This window comes from Jaculus jaculus, chromosome 2 (assembly GCF_020740685.1).
Source record: "Jaculus jaculus isolate mJacJac1 chromosome 2, mJacJac1.mat.Y.cur, whole genome shotgun sequence".
Classification (NCBI taxonomy): domain Eukaryota; kingdom Metazoa; phylum Chordata; class Mammalia; order Rodentia; family Dipodidae; genus Jaculus; species Jaculus jaculus.
Window position 1 is genome coordinate 40,226,122 of NC_059103.1, and position 20,637 is coordinate 40,246,758.

The 20,637-nt window shown below is 48.1% G+C and overlaps 1 protein-coding gene across 1 annotated transcript in view; it reads left to right on the plus strand.

Moving 5' to 3' along the window:
- The window catches only part of Myo5b (myosin VB), a 343,662-nt gene that overhangs the window by 258,563 nt on the left and 64,462 nt on the right, over positions 1-20,637 (plus strand). Inside the window, exons 18-21 of the mRNA XM_045142616.1 lie at positions 8,953-9,064; positions 12,878-13,089; positions 14,457-14,613; positions 15,411-15,650. Coding sequence (XP_044998551.1) covers positions 8,953-9,064; positions 12,878-13,089; positions 14,457-14,613; positions 15,411-15,650 — 721 coding nt within the window. The remainder of the gene's footprint in view (positions 1-8,952; positions 9,065-12,877; positions 13,090-14,456; positions 14,614-15,410; positions 15,651-20,637) is intronic.

Sequence of the window (20,637 nt, forward strand, 5' to 3'; positions counted from 1 at the left end):
GCAAGCGTGGGAGGAGCTGTGGCTTCTAAAAGGTGAGGCTTGAGCTGGGCCTAGAAGAGCAAGACTGATTCAGATAGTGGGGCAGAAGCAGGTGGGTGCTGCCGGCAGGGTGCAGCTTGCACCTCATGGATGACAGGTTGAGTGCTTCCCTGCCTGCTCAGTACTCTCTTGCAACTGCTTGGTCTGCCACTTGTAGCGAGCTGGCACTCCAGGTGTGCTTGTGTCTCGTCCAGGCAGCTGAGGGGACCCACGCATGCCAAGTCTTGAGCCTCATATGGAAAGTGACTTCTCCTGCTGGTCAGCACACCTGGCCACAGTTAGATCTGCCAGTGGGGTCAACATGCCCACAACTTGCTGGCCTTTCACCGAGTACCTGATGGATGTCTTTTCCTGCATCCTATTTGTTTCAGAGTTCTTTCTACCAGAAAACTGCAAGTATATCTGTACCTTCTGTCTTAGCAATTGCAGGTATTGTAGAAAGTACAGAGAAGAAAGGAATGATGTATTTCTGTTATCACAGGAGTTGCTGTAGTAAGCTGTGACTTAAATACATGGGCCTAGATCCAGTGTCTGCATTATATGCTGCACTGTTATTGACTGCCTAAGTACATTTTGCTAAAGTGTCCAAGGTGGGCTTCCCTCTCCAAGGCAGTGTTGGATTCTGGGAAGATGGCTTTATGGTATTTTTGTTATGCTGACATGGAGCTGAATCATATGTACTGTATCATCTAGATCCTAATCCTCTTTCATCCTCTTGCCATTACCAAGCCACAGCATCTAGTATGGCATTTATCTGGTACATGAATGGGGAGGAGGTCTATGGGATAGCCCATTGCTCCATTTTCTGTACTCACCACCCACAATAACTGTGTGGTATCTTCACTAATTGAAAAGAAGGGAATGGTGTTTGTTAACTGTCCTGTCCAGATGGGTATGTGTGTGCACTGTCCGGAGATAAAGCAAAGTGAGTTTTATGGATCTCACATGTCCAGCGAGGTGTCAGTTAGGGAAGGCAGTACACACAAGTGTGATAACGCTGAGCAGTCACTCTGTGGACCTGACCTTTGGAGACCTTCATGGAGCCAAAGAGGCTGGGCAGATTGAGAGTCCTCTGCAAAAAGGATTCACTTCTCCAGCAGCTGGAAACTAGTACCAAAAAGTGATTTTGCTTTCCCAAGGCTCCTTCAGTGGGCTTCTTTGGTTGGGGAAAGTCTAACTGATAGCACTTTCCTGCATTTTTTTTATGCAAGTTACCAAAGGAAGGAAAATGAGAAAGGGAAAAGTAAGCTTTGCAGAGACCTGTGGTGACTACCATGGGGTTGCTCCCCAGGAGCCCAAGTGTTTGAGACACATTCAGCCCACTAATGCCTTGGAATAGAGTCGTTTCTTCTGTTTGAAAATTACGACACGGTCAGTGCCCCTGAAACCCCTCAAGCCAGGGGAGACGACTGTGGCATGGCCAGCCAGCAGCAGTGATCTGGGGCTGACTGTGCCCTTTAGGCTTCAGGATTCCTGACAGTTTTTATACTCTAATAACTATGGCTCTCCAGGAGGCTGCCTTACAATGAAAACCCATCATTCAATTTGAAATGCTGTGCAGTGGCTAAGCAATATGGTCACCGTGAAGCATATAAACAAAGGCGAGGTATATACTGCCCAGCAGCGAAGCTTCTCCAGCTGTCTATCTCATGTCTGCGAAGCTGTCAGATGTCGTCTTCTCCAGGGCCTCACACAGCGCTGTGACTCCAGGAACTGTGAGGCAAAGACCACTTAGCTAAAACAAGTGTGGGAGGACCCCTTAGGTGTGCAGTGTTTGTGTTTAAAAGAGAGAGAGAGAGAATGCAAACAAAAAGCATGAGGTTCTTTCTCCTCATCAACTTCTTAAACCCTAAGAGTGGTGGTTTGGACGCATGTCCCCATAGCCTCCAGAGCAGAGGCGGCACAGCACTGGAGCGAACCTGAATTCCAGCCCAGAGGTCTGCAGGGCAGGCTCTGGAGGTGCTCTGGCGGGCTAGTGTTTGCCATGCTGGCATTTCTTGCTGCGGTTCTCTCTCTGCTTGGACCTATGGAAGTAAGCAGCTTCCCCCACCATTGATGGAACTTCCCTGCATTTGTAAGCTGAAATAAAATCCCATTGCTCCCCGAAACTGTGTCTGGTTTAGAGGTCCATCCCAGTAGCATGGAGCTGTCTGCCACACTGAATGGTACCTTTTTTGTTTGTTTTTTTGAGACAAGCTCTTATTTTGTAGCCCAGAGTGACCACAAACTCACTACATGGCCCAGGCTGGCTTCAAACTGGTGGAACTCCTTGTGCCTCAGTCTCTCAAGTGCTGGGATTTCAGGAATTTGTCACTGTTCCTGGCCTTAAGTAGTGCTTTCTGAAAGAATTGCCAACTTTTACAATGTTATCCCCAAGACACATGTGGAGTAAATGGCCTAAGATAGAAGCAGGTGGAGACTTCGGTTCTCCCTGCTCGCCTTTTGCTTGATCACGTTTGAACCTGGGACACAGGCACACTAACTTACCGCCTTTGCTGTTTAACTGACCAAGAGTAAACCAATGTAGACTTATCCTAGAATGATGATTTCCTCTATTTATTTTGGTATTTTCGAGACAGGGTGTCACTCTATCCCAGGCTGATCTGGAACTCACTGGGTAACCCCATGCTGGCCTCTGACCCACAGTGATCTTCTACCTCTGCCTCCCGAGTACCAGCATGCACCACCACACCCACCAAGGGCGACATGAGTCTTGATCTCAGACTCTTACAACTTTGGTTCCTGGCTTCTTTGCCTGTGCTCTATCCTCCTTTTGATCGGCTAACCCAGTGGCTCACTCTGAGAGCCACACCTCACAGTCAGGAGGATGCTTACCCAGACCTGAAGTTAGAAACTGAGGCTGAGCTTTGCATGTCTGCATTTAGACAGAATGTCTCAGTGATTTTCAAACATAGTTTCCTAATTTCCTTTTGCTGTGCTGAGATCAAACACAGGGCTTTGTATATGTTAAATGGTATTCTACCATTTTGCTGTATCACCAGACCATAGTTTTTTTGAGATAGCATTTTGCTATGTAGCTCATCAAACTTGGGATCCTTCTGCCTCAGCCTCCTGAGTGCTGAGATTACAAGCATGTACCATCTGGTCCAGCTTCTCTCTGATTTTTTTAAAAGTGGACTTTGGTACTCATACCTTTTTTTAAAGTATTTTATTTTTGTTTATTAATTTATTTGACAAAGAAGGAGAGAGCGAGGGAGAGAGAATGGGTGTGTCAGGGCCTGTAGCCACTGCAAATGAACTCCAGACGCGTGTGCCCCTTGTGCATCTGGCTAACGTAGGTCCTGGAGAATTGAACTGAGGTCCTTTGGCTTTGCAGACAAACACCTTAACTACTAAGCCATCCCTCCAGGCCCTCAGTGAACTTATTAATGCCTCCAGCCAGAAAACTATTGCCTTGGAGGTGTTACCAGTGCTCTGTGATCACAAACTGTTTCCAGAAAGGTTCTTCATATCTTATTCAAAGAATTGGAAAAGCACACATAGGTAGCAAAGCAGTAAGAAATTGTTATTAGAGAATAAAGCAAAAGTACAAAAAAAAATGATGAAATTACACTGCAAGAGAGCACTGGGCTCCTTGAGCTGCATTTTCCAAGAGTAGGTCACAGTTCGGGGTTTAGGAGGAGGAGGAGCTAGTTGCTAAAGAGTGTAGTTTGAGCAGTCCTCTTGTTCTTTTTTTTGCAGGGGGGGATGAGGTAGGGTCTCACTGTAGCCCAGGCTGACCTGGAATTCGCTATTAATCCCAGGGTGGCCTCAAACTCAAAGTGATTCTCCTACGTCTGCCCCCCCCCTCCCAGGTGCTGGGATTAAGGGCATGCACCACCATGGCCAGCTGGTCCTCTATGGTGGCCTGCCAAAAGCTTCAGATGACATCCCTATCCACCACTGACACCTCAAGTACCATCAGATCTGCTGGATCATATGGCCCAAGTGGCAGAGTAGCCTGCACAGCAGCCTAAACCTGTGGAAGAGCCTTCTCTTGTTCTGGGCCCCACTGGAAACTGGTAGCTTTCTGAATCACTTGGTATATAGGATGGAGTAACACACCCAAGCGAGGGATGTGCTGTCTCCAAAATCCAAATAGGCCCACTAGACGTTGTGCTTCTTTCTCATTGGTAGGAGGGGCCAGGTACAACAACTATCCTTCACCTTAGAAGGAATATCCCTGCATGCCCCACACCACTGAACTCCTAGAAAGTTCACTGAGATGGAAGCTCCTTGAATTTTGGATGGATTTATTTCCCATCCCCACATGCGCATATGCTGTACCAGCAACTCCAGTGTGCTTTTTCCCTCAAAACTGCTATTTGTTTCCATGAGAGATGATATGGGAATGAGGCCTCTGCTGAGGCTCCTGCAAGTTTAGAAGAGTCTCCTTTTCTGCATTCCATGTCAGCTTGACAAGAACTTTGAAGTAGGTTGAATGACAGCATAATGGAATATCTGAAAATACAGCTTGACCCAACTGATCTTGGACCTATGCTGTTTTCTGAGGTGCCCTTGAGACCAGTAACTATGACATCTTTAGGGCAACTACATTGTTCTTGAAGTCATAGAGGTTGACTTAGAGCCTTATGCCAAGGTCTACCTGGAGGGAACCTCAGGGTTTGTCGAATCCAGCCAGTATCTTCTTCAAGAAGCATGCCCCAAAGAGAAGCAGCACAGAGTTGTGCAGCCGTGGCTGGTCTGGCCCATCTCTTCACACTGGTCCACTGACAGCCTCTTAAGGCAGACATTCTGTGGAATGCCCCCACATCATGACAGTAACTCCAGTGTGGGGCTCCAGGTGGGAGCTTAGTAAAGCAAAATAACATCACAAGCTGCTGTGTTTCTTAGCATTCACAGTAGCTACATTGTCACTTACTATTTCAAGCCTGAGGAGCTCATTCCAAGGAGGCATCCTTCCAGACTGCGGGCAGGCTCTGCTGAACGCGTTCCTGGCCTGGAAGTAGTCACAGCCCTGGGCTTTCCCCATAAACCCCGCATGTGTGTTTGGCCTGGCCAGAGCACAGGCGAAGGACGCTGTTACTGAGGAGGAAACAACCCTGGAGTCTGAGGTGCTCGAGCAGGCTCACCACATGAGTTAGCATCCAGGGAGAAACGCAGGGCGAAGGGAGGGATGGGTAAGACACTATAGAGCACCACCAAGGGCCGATCAGAGACTCAGGAGGGACCTCTTCTCCCATCACTAATAAAGAATGAACTAGAAGAGCAGGCAGGCCCAGGACTCAGTTCAAGGACAGCTCCCAGCCAGTGAACCACAGAGCTATACTGAGTGTCAGGGCAACCTGAGAAGGGGGCTGTGCTCTTGAGATAGATGGCAATTATAGTTGCTTTGTAAGAAGACTTCCTGTACTAAAACTATGTTGTACCGCAAATGTCTAAAACCTTTCTTTAATGTCTCAATAAATGGAGGAAGGGTAATTCAAACATTCTGCATTATGTTTGTTGGGTGGGACTATCTTACCCTTTGAAAACTTACCACCCATTGCAAATGGCCAGTAAAATGCTATTTAACTTTAATAAGCAACTGGTTGTAAAGATATCACATTGATAGGTGCTCAAGGTGGGTTAAAATGTCTCAGAAAGACAGTGAACAAAGGAGGCTCATGGCTAGTGGAGGCACACATCCATGTCCTAACATACTTTTAATGCAAAACAGAAAGCTCTGGGACCTACAGTAGACCCAGGAGTGGGAAGAAGGAGAGATTTCATGGAGCAAAGTCATCCTGGGTATACCTGTGGTCTCACTACAACTACATCCAAATCCAAAAAGTTCTTTTGGAGGAAAAATGCCTTTTTAAAAAGTCTATCTTTAAGCTTTTCACCTTAAAGGCAGGGGAGCCTTTCCTGTGTGGGCTTTCTGTATAGACACACACAGCCTGTGAAAGGGGAATGAACCCACATGCTAGGTTCTGTGGTGAAAACGACTTGTGTAGACCTTATGCCAAGACTCCATAGCAGATGGGCATCCCTCGAGGCACCGCCCACGTGAGAGAGCAGCTGCCTTCCCAAGGCCACGGGCTTCTGCTCTCCTTCGATGGTTGTCTTCACACAGGAGCCCAGAGCCCCCTTTCTCAGTGTCACCACAGCACCCTCTCCTTGGGCATAAATGTTTCAAAATGGAATAGCAAGAGTGGAATGGGGAACGTAGGGTGCAATGGAGCATAATTTAGAGCTTTCTCATCACTTCATGGGATGGACTTATTGGCTGCAAGGCCCCCTGAGATGCTTTGGTGAGGTGGGCAACATTCCCTGTGTTGCAAGTAGGGGAAGTGAGGCCAGCCCTGCTCTTTCCCTACAGTACCAGATGTGGTTTCTTTTTTTCTTTTTTATTTATTTATTTATTTATTTGAGAGCGGCAGACACAGAGAGAAAGACAGATAGAGGGAGAGAGAGAGAGAATGGGCACGCCAGGGCTTCCAGCCACTGCAAATGAACTCCAGACACATGCGCCCCCTTGTGCATCTGGCTAACGTGGGTCCTGGAGAATCGAGCCTCGAACCAGGGTCCTTAGGCTTCACAGGCAAGCGCTTAACCGCTAAGCCATCTCTCCAGCCCCAGATGTGGTTTCTTTACGTGAGCAGATTAACACATCTCCTGGTACCTGGCATGCAGCTATTGATCTTGCCAATGCTTTCTTCTCCATACCTGTCCGTAAGGACCACCAGAAGCAGTTTGCCTTCAGCTGGCAAGGTCAGCAGTCCACCTTTACTGTTTTACCTCAAGGTTATATTAACTCTCCAGCCTTGTGTCATAGCTTAGTTTGCAGGGATTTTGATCGCCTGTCCCTTCCACAAGGTGTCACGTTGGTCCATTCTATCAATGACATTATGCTGATTTGATCAAATGAGCAGGAGATGGCAGCCACTCTGGAGTTGCTGGTATAGCATATGCACATCAGGGGATGGGAAATAAATCCATCCAAAATTCAAGGAGCTTCCACCTCAGTGAAATTTCTAGGACTTCAGTGGTGTGAGGCATGCAGGGATATTCCTTCTAAGGTGAAGGACAAGTTGTTGCACCTCCCCACCACCACCACTCAGAAAGAAGCTCAACATGTAGTGGGCCTATTTGGATGTTGGAGACAGCACATTCCTCGCATGGCTGCTGGTCAGGGTCAGAGCCAGGCCTCTGTAGTTCTGTACACCCAGCCCATTGCAAACTGACTTAGACAACTTTGTAGTCCTATAGCCCCACTGTCGTCATTTCCTTGAGTTATGGATCTGTCAGCAATAAGAGATTTTCAGATTAGAAGCATTTAAGCTTTAGTTATTTCCCAGCAAAATTGCTAACACACGGGGACAAATAAGTGAGGAACAGCCCTGACGCAGACAGAACATTGGCAGTACCCTCCAGAAGTGCCACACGGCAGAGAGGCAAAGGGAGTGCTGCTCCCTGTCAGGGCTGGCCAGTGGAAGACAGCACTAGCAGATTCATATGCTGAAGGCGGCTGGGGAAAAGGGACCTAGACTTCAGTATGCCCTTTTTCACATTTATTCCATTAGATTCCCATAGCCAAGAAATCCATCTTTCCCTATGTGGTGGTATGAACGGAATGGCTAATATTCAAAACTGGAGGGCCTAGAGTAGAAAGAGGCTAGAAAAACCTCTTTAGTGTTAGCACATGTTAAAAACAAAATGGTTGTCTGATTTGCACGTTGTCCACTTGGACTCTGTTCCCTAACCTTCCTGTGGGTTGGGAAGTTTTCTTGGCGTTTACAATACATGACTGAAATCACTGAAGCAGTATTTAGCTAGGCAAATCAACTCAAGTGTCTCCATTTTTAACAGTAGCTGTTAAAGATCACCGCTCGGTTGGCTCGGCTCACAGTCCCTCCAAACTCATGGGTGGAATAGCTGGCTGAGGGGGAAGGTCAAAGCGGTGTGCTCAGCACTGGCAACAACAGATCAAAAACATTGCTCACCTCTGAAAACCACTGAAGATGCTCTCCATCCTGCAGTGTCAAGTATTCAGCCAGCATTTAATGCTGTATGCAAAAATAAGCAAGCATAGCATCTCATCGCTGCATACATTTGCTTTCATCATTCATACATGGTAAAATTATGTATGTTCCAAAGAATGTTTACAAATAAATGTCTATGTGATTTATTATCAGTAATTTTGGTGTTGTGTCCCTATCTTACACACATGTGTACCTGGGGTCATGTAATATGTTCTTGGATGAGAAGGAGTCTTAAGTGGGTAAGGCTTAAGAAGCCTGCTCTGCCCTGTTTCAAACAAGTGTGTTCTGGATGATGGCAGGGCCTCTTGTTTGCATGCTTCCCTGCATTTTAGGAAGTATTTGCAATGAACAGCATCAGCTTTCAAAGAGAACGAACATCTAAAGGCGGAGCTGAGGAGATGACTCAGCTCTTAAAGGCACTTGCTTACAAAGCCTTCTGGTCCAGGTCAGTTCCTCAGCACCCACATAAAACCACTTGTGAGCCAGACCCATGTGCAGTGGCAAGAGACCCTGTAGCTCAAGGTGGAAGAATATAGACAACTCTGACCACTACATACATGCGTGCACGCACGCACACACACACACACACACACACACACACACACACGTGAAATAAAATAAAATGGAGCCTAGACACAGGTAGGGTGCCTGACTGATTCCATAGCCACATTGGAGGAGGGCCTTCCATGTGTATGAGAGGATGGAGGCACCCCCTTTCTCCTGGCCTTTGGTCCTGACTCCAGGAATTTCTGACTCACTAGAGTTCCTAATGTACTGTGGTGAACATACAGCTTTAATGGGACTGATCTTTGCTTCTCCAAGAATAACTTTGTACAATAGCATTGACTCCATGAGACACCATCTGAGGTTGCCCATGGCCTGAGTATGGCCAGGAGGCAAGATGTGTCACCTTTTAATTTCCATCTAGGTGGACCTACCATGACTTCTTCAACCGGTATCGGATGCTGGTGAAGAAGAGAGATCTTGGCAACACAGAAAAGAAAGTCATCTGCAAGTCTATTCTGGAGAGCCTCATTAAGGTATCCTGCCCATGAGGGTGAGGGGGTGGGGGCTAATACCTGCAGCTCTGTCGCCACGCCTCCAAATATTAATAATGATATTAATAGGCTTTCTGCACCAGTGACAGGGAAAGAATAGCCTCCTCTCCTGTGTCCTGCCTTCTCACATGTCAGCATGCACACAACACAGCTGCAAGGGAGCTGCTGCTGGCTGCAGCCTTGGGCAGCATCTAGCTCCTTCACAGCTGATGCACCCACACAGAGGCCTGGTCTGTAGCGACGCACGGCCCCGTCAGCAGAGGGAAAGAGCCACGCTGCTTTTGTCTTACTGTTGCATAGCCAGTCTTAGCCCTTCCCATATGCTGGCTATAAATATAAATATACAATATATAATTATACATATATATAAATAAATACAAATATGGCTATAAATACAGATTCTCAGCCCTTCCTGAAATTCCCAAATCACAGCCGAGACTACAGAACTAGGAAAGTGGAACCACATGGGGCAAACTCTTAAACATTTCAGTAGTTCTAGAGAATGCAGGAATTATAGCAAAGTATAACTATGTCTCAATAAGAGGCGAAATCATATCAAGACTGTTTAAGAAGTTGATAAGAGCTGGGCATGGTGGCACATGCCTTTAATCCCAGCACTCAGGAGGCAGAGGTTGGAGGATTATCCTGAGTTCGAGGCCACCCCAAGACTCCATAGTGGATTCCAGGTCAGCCTGGGCTGGAGTGAGACCCTACCTCGAAAAACCAAAAAAAAAAAAAAAAAAAAAGTTGCTAAGAATTACATCAAAAAATTTTCAGTTTTCAAGGGCTGGGGAGGTGGTTCAGTTGCCAAACCACCCACTGCACAGGATGCAAGAAGTGGCACAAGGGTCGGGTATTCATTTGTAGTGGCAAGAGGCCCTGGTGCATCCATACATGCCTGCAGGCATACATGCACATGCATGTAGGCAATTTAATTTTTCAAGTTTCATTTTGCCAGGGAAATTTGCTTACTTGATATAACTCAGTGCTAAATGATGGGGAGCCAAGGTCTTGTTTTATTCTGAAAAATGTGCCACAGTCATATGAGCCTCGTCTCAGCTACTCTGTAGCTATGGACATTCTGTGGCATCACCTAAATGTGGAATGCCTTGAAATTGCCTTTTAGAACAGGTCGGCCCAAATATTAGTCTTCCTAGTCCCTGCCGCTCCCTTAGGAGTGAGAGGGGGCCAGTGCTCAGAGGGACTCTGGTGAGCTGGCTGCACTCACGTGAGACGTCAGGGGTCTTCCTCCTGGTTGGTATTCAAGCCACTCTCACAGTATGCAGTCCCGGGCACTGAGAAGCTCACTTGGCCATGCAGCCACCTTCTGCTTTGTCTAAAGTCATCGCTCACTCTTCTCTTCCAAGGCTATTAACAGAGCCTCTACAGATGAGGAACCTGAGGTACATAAAGTAGATATAAAGTACCCATGGTTGCGTAGCGACAGAGACGCCCCCTGGGGTCTCAGCCACAGTACCTGTTGGTCCAGTGTGACAGGTCAGTGTCTCTGCGCAGTTATTCTTCCTGGCACAAAACAGGGACTTGTACTTCAAGACTTTCCTGGTGACCCTGTGGGTTTCCTTATCTTCCCCCACTGCTGGAGCTACACCCTATAGACTCTAGTGCTCTAGTGCTCCTGCTTTGTGGTTGGGATGTTGGCAGAGCCCTATGTTAGCATAGAAAGTACATTTCAGCTCCTGGCCCCCACAGCAAGTCCTATGTGCACTTAGGAACAGAACAGTCGGGAGAGAAGCAGGATGAGTGTGGCTAGAAAACCGAGCAGAGCAGCGCACCTTAATGCCCTGCCCCCCAGCACTGCCTGGTTGCTGACGGCTGCTTCATTATGCTGAGTCTCTGGCCAGCTGGGGATGGCCGTGTGCTCTGATGGTCTGGACTCTCCGCAGCCAAGACTATAGGAATGCCCTCCCATCCTTAACCTGACTTGGCTTATTCCTGAACTCCACAAATATGTACCAACCCTGGAACCTGTACCTCCCTCACGACACTGAACGTGCACGGAGACAGGCATCGTTTGGGAACCCACAGCGCATTGAGAACTGTGCCTGAGAAGCATGAGGAGCAGAGGGCTTGAAAGGAACATGGAATTGTCAGGGGCTGTAATGTGCCCTTCAGCAAGTAGTCACCTCACTATGTTAGGCTTCAGTTTTACTGTCTATGAAGTAAAAGGAGTGGCGTGGAATAGATTGCTAAGATTACTTTGGGCTCCCTCGGCATGTGAGTCTTGGAGAATGAACAGTTCCTATAACTTGATGATTGGTGGCTGAGCATGAGAACAGTTAGTAAGTTCAAGGAGTGAGAAGAAGCAGATCTGAGGCTGGAGATGTGCCGGAGACACGGGGGAAGAAGAGCTTGCAGATGAGGCAGGTGGTGACTGATTGGGAACCACAGGTGGGGTCTTGAGATCTTCATTCGTAAAACAGAAGGCCTCTTCCTCTTTATTTGCAGACTAGTAAATGCATGCGTATGCTTTGGTTCCAAGGCTGTAATGGCATCCCAGGCCTGCCTCTGCCGAAGCCAGGCAGCCAGACTTGTCTCCTGATCCTGACTCCCTTGCTGAGCAGCAGGGAGTGTGTGTCCTCTGCCTCAAAGCTTCCTCCCCCGGGCAGCCCTGCTCCTCTCAGCACAGCTGTGGGCTCCTGGACTGGAGCCCTGAGAAGTTTCAGGGGTGAGAATCAGCCCAGACCCACCCATCCCAGCTTCTCTGGAAGCCAGGACTGGTCGGTGATACTTGGGCTGAAAAGTTGTCCCCAGCTCAGTCAATGACTCAGGCAGTGCAACCTTCTCAGTGTTTGGAACTTGACTCCTATCAAATGTGTTGGGCTTAACCCACGAGGAATCATGATTCAACATTCTTACAGTGCCATTTGCCTACATGGAGCAGAGAGTGAGAGACATTGTCTTGCTTCCTTCCACCTTCACGCCGGTGTGCACTTACGTGGTAGTTTGTTTGCAAAGAGCTCTCAGCTGTCAGAGGTTCACTCTCTCATTATCCTACCCCAGGCTGTCACAGTGACTCTGCTGTGTCATCTTTCCTTACCCACTAGAGTAAACACAGGAAAGAACAAGTAATTTTAACCTAATAGATGTAATTAAGGCAGTAATTACATGTTTGAAAAAAAAATCATAGTTTTTTCTTTGGGGGCTATTTGTAGTCTATAATGGTGGGCACAGCTGTGGCCATTTGAGATAATCTTAAAATACTGACCAGATCAGGTCATTGCTCACACGAAACTCCTGAGCCCATAGTTCCCAGTCCAGCGTTGTAGTGTGGCCTCCAAAGCCTTGGGTGGCTAATTCCTCTCACCACCCACATTCACTTCCCCACACTTGGCCTCATCCTGGCTCTCCATTCTTCAACATGCCTCACTCTGCCACCACAGAACACTGGAATCAGCTCTGCCATCTGGAATATTCCTCCACTGTACTTCCCTCCACAGTTGTCCCCTTCAGTTCATATAGGTCTTTGCTTACCTCCGCAGACATGCCTTCCTTAACCATCCTTTCCGAACGTCCCGGGTTTCATTTTCTTGATTATCCTTGCCACTCCTTAAAGTAGAGTATCTTGTTTGCTTGTCTGTCTGCTGTCCTCCTGGTGCGGGTTCTTTTGAGGGTCACAGAACTCCCCAGAGTGGGGACTAGGGTCTGATGAATACCAAGAGTCCATGTATACCTGCTGAGGGAAAGCCAGAGGGTGTGCACGTGAGATCTGGCAAGTTCTGCCTTGGAAGTTCTCCTCACTGACGACCAATAAATTCCTCTGCCCCCTTTGTAAAGGATCCTGACAAGTTCCAGTTTGGCCGTACCAAGATCTTCTTCCGGGCAGGCCAAGTGGCCTACCTAGAGAAGCTGAGGGCTGACAAGTTCCGAACAGCCACCATCATGATCCAGAAGACTGTCCGGGGCTGGCTGCACAAGGTGAAATACCGCAGGCTGAAGCAGGCTACGCTAACCCTGCAGAGGTTCTGTCGAGGGCACCTGGCCCGCAGGTGAGCCATGCTGAAGGGGACCTGCGGTCGGGTTGGGAGGAAGAGTGGAGTGCTTTCTAGTCTTTGGCCGGCCTGGGTCTTGAATCGCCCTCAGGAACTGGGTGCACCCCTCTGTTGCCCTTCTTACCTCAGGGACAGGTCATATTCCTGGCTCTCCTTGGGTTGCTGTTTTGTCCCCCCCCCCCCACCACCACCAGCCCTATGTCTTCTTTGTCTGAAACCCAAATTAATAGTAGTAATGATGTCTTTTAGGAAAAGAGAAGAATTGAGTTAACTTACCTGTAACCTCATTACTTGTACCAGGAATTTTAGGGCCCCCTAACAGTTGGTGATTGGGGCTGGAAAGGTCTTAGGAGGCCTTTCTATGAGTTTCTAGTGCACTGGGCCAGCACAGACACAGGGCTACCTTGCAGTAGAGCTAGAATGCCCCTGCATGACGCCATGCAGAGGACCCTGTTGTCCCCGTTCTTGTCCTTACTGATGCCCCTGCACTGATGAGTCTGGCAGCAGCAAGAGCCAGCTCCTCAGAGGCAGCTGGGAGAGCCGCGCCCTCCAGTGAGATGCGAGGTGCCTGCCAAGACCCAGCTTGCATCCCTCCCCAAACAGGAATTCCCAAGTTGATGTGAAGTCTTGTGGTTTACAACCAGATTTCTCAGTTGGCTGCTCAGCCATTACAGCTGGAAAAAGAGATAGGGGAGAGGGAGGAAAAAGAAACCCAGGCAGACCCCAACCCTGAGCACTAACCTTTGTGTGGTAAGGATGGAGATACTGTTCCTTTTCAGTGTGCTCACCAAAGACAGTGTACCCCTCTATAATCAGAAGTGTGTGCCGTGGGCCACCTCTTAGCTCTGGAGAGTTCTGGGGCAGAAGTTGTAGAGAATGTAGGACCGTAGGATCAGCTCTGCATGATTCTCCACAACCCCTGTCCACTGTGGAGTGTCCATGTGGGAGACCCTGGCCTGAGCTCCCGGTGATGGTGATAAAACATTGCAGGCTGCATTCTTATGGTGGTCCAGGGAAGAGGCAGGCCCTCAGGCAAGGAGAGCGCAGGATCTGGGCTAGAGAATCCTGTATCACATAAGTACATGCCCTAGGGAGGATCCCCTCCTTGTCCAGGGCTGGGCATATTTGCCATGACCTGGCACAAGACAGGTCTCTTGAAGGATAGGAAGTATCCATCTGACTCTTCCTTCTCTCTTACTGCCCTTTATTTTGTGGAGGGGGGGGAGAAACAGCTGAGGAGATGTGCTAGGTGGAAAAGTTGGAGAAATGGAAAAACTGGCTGGTAAGGATCACTGGGGGACCTAAAGGAAAAGATGTGCCCTTTTGTCTGGCCTAATGCTGCCCGTACCCTTTGCATCTCTCAGGCTGGCTGAGCACCTGCGGAGAACCCGGGCAGCTGTGGTGTTCCAGAAGCAGTACCGCATGCGGAGGGCCCGCCTGGCCTACCAGAGAGTCTGCACAGCTGCCATTGTCATCCAGTCCTTCACAAGGGCCATGTTCGTGCGCAGAAACTACCGCCAAGTAAGTGGCCACCACAGGAGGACGGCAGGCTGCACAGTCTCGCTGACGTAGCAGCAAGTGAGCGTCAACATGAGCATCTGGGTGCACCCTTCTATAATGCAAAAAGTGGGCCCATGTGAGGAGGCTCTATAAATTTGAGAGACTGAGATTTGTGTCATGCCACCATGGGAGGGGCAGGTGATGTTTTGGAGGCAGCCAACAGGGGGCAGCACATGCAAAGTACAAACTGTAGGTGTGACTACCCACTTTGTCTCATGGCTGTGACAGTGAGCTTGTCACGGGCTTACTTATTCGTGATTATTCATGAAGCATTTACTTGGGGTAATATTAAGGCCAGCACATTGATGCTTTAACTTTCTGAGTGCTTTTGAACTTGTTAGAAAAACTCAGAAAATTGTAAGCCATGAAGCCATTGGAAGTTCTCACTGGAGCAACTCACTTCATCTTCCAGCTCCCCTACACAAGGACAGGATCTGCCTCTGTCCAGTGGGGAGAGATTAACAGAATAACTATAGGCCACAACTGTTAGGGTTTTGCAATGTGGCTTCCTATCTAGTCAAACAAAGCTAAAAAAAAAAAAAGTTTGACAGCTGCTTCCCTGTAGACACATGGGTTGCAGAATCTATAAAACTTGCTCATGAAACAAACAAACAGAGTCTCAGATGTTAGGGGCACATGCACTCTGTCTCCTAAACCGAAGCCCAACCTCAGCTCTCATTTCCAAGCGGTTGCCGAGGCTTTGCTTGCTCCTATCCCACGGTGTGAACCCACAGGCTGTGTTGGCTTGTCCTCGCCAGGTACTCATGGAGCACAAAGCCACCATCATCCAGAAGTATGCCCGGGGCTGGATGACACGCAGGCATCTCCAGCAGCAGCGTGATGCAGCCGTTGTCATCCAGTGCGCCTTCCGGAGGCTCAAGGCCAAGCAGCAGTTAAAGGCTCTCAAGATCGAGGCCCGTTCTGCAGAGCATCTGAAACGCCTCAACGTGGGCATGGAAAACAAGGTGGTCCAGCTGCAGCGGAAGATTGATGACCAGGTCAGCACCACATGCTCCCTACCTCAGGGTTGGGGCTGGTGAGGGCCAGGAATGAGCTGGAGAGGGACCAGCAGCTTTCTCAGGGAACTTCAGGTACCAGGAACTTCAGAAAATCTTGTCCATTCAGTAAGCACAGTTCCAGGCTGGCGAGCAGAACAGTGCTTCTTCCCAAAGATGCCTGTGTCCTAATCTCTATGGTCTGTGAGTCTGTTGCTTAACATGGCAAAGGGGGTTTTGCTGGAGTGAATAAGTTAGGGTGTTGAGATGGAAAACGAGCCTGGATCGTCCCTGTGAATCCCAAGGGATCACAGAGAGTCCTCATAAAAGAGAGATGGGAAGTGAGATTCAGGGACGTAGAGCTAAAGACGGAAGCAGATGTGGTGGGTCATGGGCCTGCAAACTAGGGCACACGCAGGCTACCCTTAGAATCTGCAAACAGAAGCAGATTCTCTCCCACAGTATTCAAGTAGGTTCTCTTCTTCAGTCTCCCACTTCAGTCCTGTTGGCCCCTTTTAGACTGATGCCTTCCAGAAGTGCAAAATAACTTGTGTTTTAAGCCACCAACTTGGTGTGGCAATTTGTTATGGCAGCAATAGGAAACAGATAGCTTAGCCTACAGACCTGTGGCTCTGCCCCTGCTGAGACAGCATGGTGTAGCTACCACAATAGCTGCTATTTGGAGTGCGTGCCTGTATGCCCACACTGTGCATTTGCATACAACCGCCCCCATGAGGTAAGCGTGAGCATCATGCCTCATACACAATTCAGGAAATGTCACTGCTATAGATTGTTAAGCTCTTGACTCCATCTGCCCTTGCCACCTTCCTTTATCAGCAAGTCAAGCACTGAGTCACTGATTAAACCATGTGGCTCTGGGGTGCTATCTTTGGTACTACAAGGGCTCTTTCTTTCTGGAGTCAGACACAACTGGCCTTGAATCTAGGTTGGAAAGAGACTCACACATGTCCTTGTATACACCAGTGTGCCTACTATCAGGTGGCCTGAGTGACTGATCTCCTTCCTCCTCAAAGGACCTTTGATGCCTCGTTGTTTCAGGTGGGAAAGGGATGAATCCAGTGCCAACTGGATGTAATGAGGACACATATTCATACAGCTTTCATGCTTTCTGAGCTCTCCAAGCCCTGGATGTGTATTCTGTGTTTCCTCACATGACTTTGTGAGTCATTTTGCAGGTGAGGAAATGTGAATCGGGGACAAAGTGGCAGAATTAGAAAGTGATAGAAGCTAGATTCTGCTGCAGGTCTGATTTCATATCCCTAATGAGGGAGGGGCTGGCTTTTTAATCCTAAACATTGCTTACTGGTGGATCTTATCCTGTGTGTTGTCATTGCTGAATTGGGCTCCCAGAGTGTAAAGGAAGTTCACTGTGATGGGTTCAGGCAGTGTTAAAGTGACCACAGGACAAGGCTCCCAAAAAGGCAGGGTAGGAAAAGAGCAGAGAGTGTTCATGGTGTGGGTGTGAAAGAGAGACACTTAGAAGTGTCACCAGGCATATAGCTATAGAGGTCACTTAATATCACTGAACCTCTTCCATTCTGGGACTTTATGAAGCTTCTCATGACTCCCTAGGGCATAAAAATAAATGAGCCATTTTATGCCTAAACTAGCCCCAAACAAGAGCCCCAAAACAGGACTCAGATGACAGTAGAATACTTTACTTCTCTGTTCCCAAGCTTTCTGAGAAGTACCCTCTCCCTGGTGTGTGTGTTATCCATGAGTTCTCTATGGTGCTGGCTCGGTTCCTCAGTGGGAAAACAGCCTGCCTGGGTACCGTGTGGGTATGTGACCTGCAATCCCTTTCTGGTCGACCTGTGCGACACGCTAGGTCAAAGAGGAAGGAAGTAGACAGCTCTTGGGCGCTGGCCCTGTGGAAAACTCATTCCCAAAGAGCACCATACTGTTTGCTGTTCCTGTCAGGGTTGTTAATGACAGGTCAGAGACAACACTGTGTAGTCACTTTGCCAAGCGAAGTGCAGTCAGAAGGACACGAATTCTGGAACCATTGTCCCTTCTGAGAGCCTGTGTGCCCCAGGGCACCCCAGCCCTGGGTTTTAGACAGGCTGTGCATCGGCCTTGCTGATATCTGAAGTCGACTCCATAGGATAAAAATAAATCTAGTATTTCACAACCCACATACTTGAACATCAAAGAGAAGGATATTTGAAAGGCCTATTTTTAAAAAGAGCTTTTTGCCTTAAGCTTCCTGCTTGGCAAACATCTGTGATCAGTGGCAGGTGTCGGCACCCTGAACAAGACACCCTGCATGCAGTGGGTCATCAAAGGGTACATGGGATCTTGCTTTCTCATACTCGTTTTCATTTGACTTATGTGTCAGGTACTGTTCCCACTTATTAGCTCGTCAATCCTCACTACCCTGAGATAAATGTTGCTATCTTGTCATTCTAAAAGTGAAGAGACTGAGGCGCAGAAAGGGTAACGAAGCCGCCTACAGTCATTCCACCAGCAAGTAACCTGGCTGGGATTAAAACCTGGAAGACTGGCTTCAGGGGTGTTCTGCTACCTCTGACCAGACTGTTAGATCTCTCCCATTGGGAGACTCAGAGGATATATGAGGAGGGCACCTCAGTCCAAAGAAGACACTGACCTTGGTTGGGGATCGCACTCATGCAGATAGGTTGTCCTTGGGACTGGTGGGCTTTTACATAAGGAGTGGCTCATGCTTCACCACTGGCTCTAGAGCTGCGTGTTTTGTTGCCATCTCCTGGTAGGTGGCATAGGCATCTGCAAGTGAGCATGTTTCTTTTTCCTTTTGAATTCCTGGAGATAATCCAGGCAGCTGTTCTCTTGACACATGGGGCTTAGGAAAAGGCATGCATGTGCCAGACATGCCAGAGGCAAAGGTGCTTGTCAGAGTTGCAAAGTCCTAGCTGCGCGGAGGTCTCCATTCTGTCTCTGTTACAGGAGGTAGGCGTCTTGTCAGGTACCCCTACTACTAAGAATGGGAGGAAACTGAAAGATAAAACCAGAGTCAGGTGAGAACCCCAAATTCATGTCTTCATTCTGAGGACCCTGTGTGTAGAGGGAAGACACCACGTGACACCGAGTTGGTACACAAACAGCACAGAGGGATGGACCTCCTCAGTTCCCAGAGAAGCAGAGTGGCTTGGGAGAGCTGGAGCTGTCCCTGGTCCTGAGATGCCTCTCGGGGTTTTCGTAGTCTCTGCTGTCTATCACAAGCTATATCCCTCAACAGTGTCCTTTGACAGAGATCCAGGGACGGTCCTTGGAAAAGTGTCTTTGTTATTCAGCCTCTGGTTGTGATATTGTTCGGTAAATATAATAGAGCCAGTCAACTTTGCTGTTTGCCAGCCTGGCTTTATTCAAGCAAGTGTAGAGTGACTGGGCCAGTTTCTACAGTTAACTGTAGTTATCTTTATAATGGAAATCAAGGTTCATAGGCATTTATGAACATAAGGTTATATTTCAATGTATTTTATCTGGCTAGGAAGATGACTCAGTGGTTAAAGGCATTTGTTTGCAAAGCCTGCTGGCCCAGGTTCATTTCCCCAGTACCCACGTAAAGCCAGGTGCAAAAAGTAGCACATGTACCTGGAGTTCTTCTGCAGCATCAAGAGGCCCTGGTGTGCCCATATGCATATGCAAATAATTTATTGAATATTTTTAACTGAATGTATTTTACCAGAAAGGAATATAACCTTAAATCAGTAGATTTAGTCAGGGGCCTTTAAATCAGTTTGATTCAGAATACTTAATAGGTATTCAGTAAATGTTAAGTTAATCAATATTTTATGACTCTCAAGAGAATCATTATACATTTGAAGAATACCATGTTACAAGTCACAGTGTTGTGGCCTTTCTGTGCCTTGGTTTTGGCATCTATGAGCTAGGTGAGGGTGTTAATCATTCTCACTGAATAGGATGTTTGACAGGCCTGAGTGAGGTAGTGTATCTGAGCACACATTACAGTGCCCAACCCAAAGTGAATGCCATTAATGGTTGTGGGACATGTTGCTTTCACCATGAAGACTGTCTCACAATGATTTGCTCATGTTTCTTAGTAACCCCAGCATCTGTAGAAGCTTGGCGGGGAGCCAAGTACAGTTCTGACAGTCGCACACTGAATTGGGGTCTGGCTGTGAAATCCAGCTGCTGCTTTGTTTACCTGATCATGAGCCTGCCCCTGTCCACAGTGCATTCCTGAGAAAGCGCTACCATTCCTGCCAAGCTGGGTAACTGCAGGACTATGACCACCCTCAGGGGAAAACTCCAGGCTTCACTCCCCTTACAGATAGTGCTTTTTGCTGGTTATTCAAGGGTGCTGCGCTGGCCAGCAGAGGTCCTGGAGTCACTCGTTTTAGAGGCAGGTAGAGGACTTCCCTCTGTGTGGGGAAACATTTCAGGTTCCAAACAATCTTGGCAACCAAGCCTTTGAAAAGGAAAAGTAGTTATTTTGAATATGTCACAAGTAGCCAAGTTTCAAGTCATTTTCCTACACAGGTTCCTTGTGTGCCCAGTAAGGGAAGATCTATGGCTTTAGCAGGACAAATAAGTTCTTTGGATATACAAGGATCCCAAGGAGAACAGGGACCTATCTGGAAATCTTCAGGCCTCTTCTCAGCACAGACTAGCTCTGTGTCAGGAAATGGTCTTCCCTGGTGCAGGACTGGGCTGGCCAGCTCTATATGTCACCCTTGACTGTCATTGTAGAGAGCATTGTGAAGGACGTGTGAGGAGGGAGCTCCCATACTATGCCAGATTCCAAACTCAACTACATAGCCATGAGTCCTACAGGTGTGAGGGTGAGCAGGAATTTCAAAGCACTTCTGGAAACTTCCATTCTGGATTCATATCCTGAACACAAAACCTACATCCACAGGGAGCTGAGGGGTTAGGTGGTGAGGAGGAGAGGATCTCCCAGGCTCTGCTGGAGGTGCAGTTCTCAGAGGCAGAGACTTCTGACCATCTCTCCAAGGAGCTGCCCAGA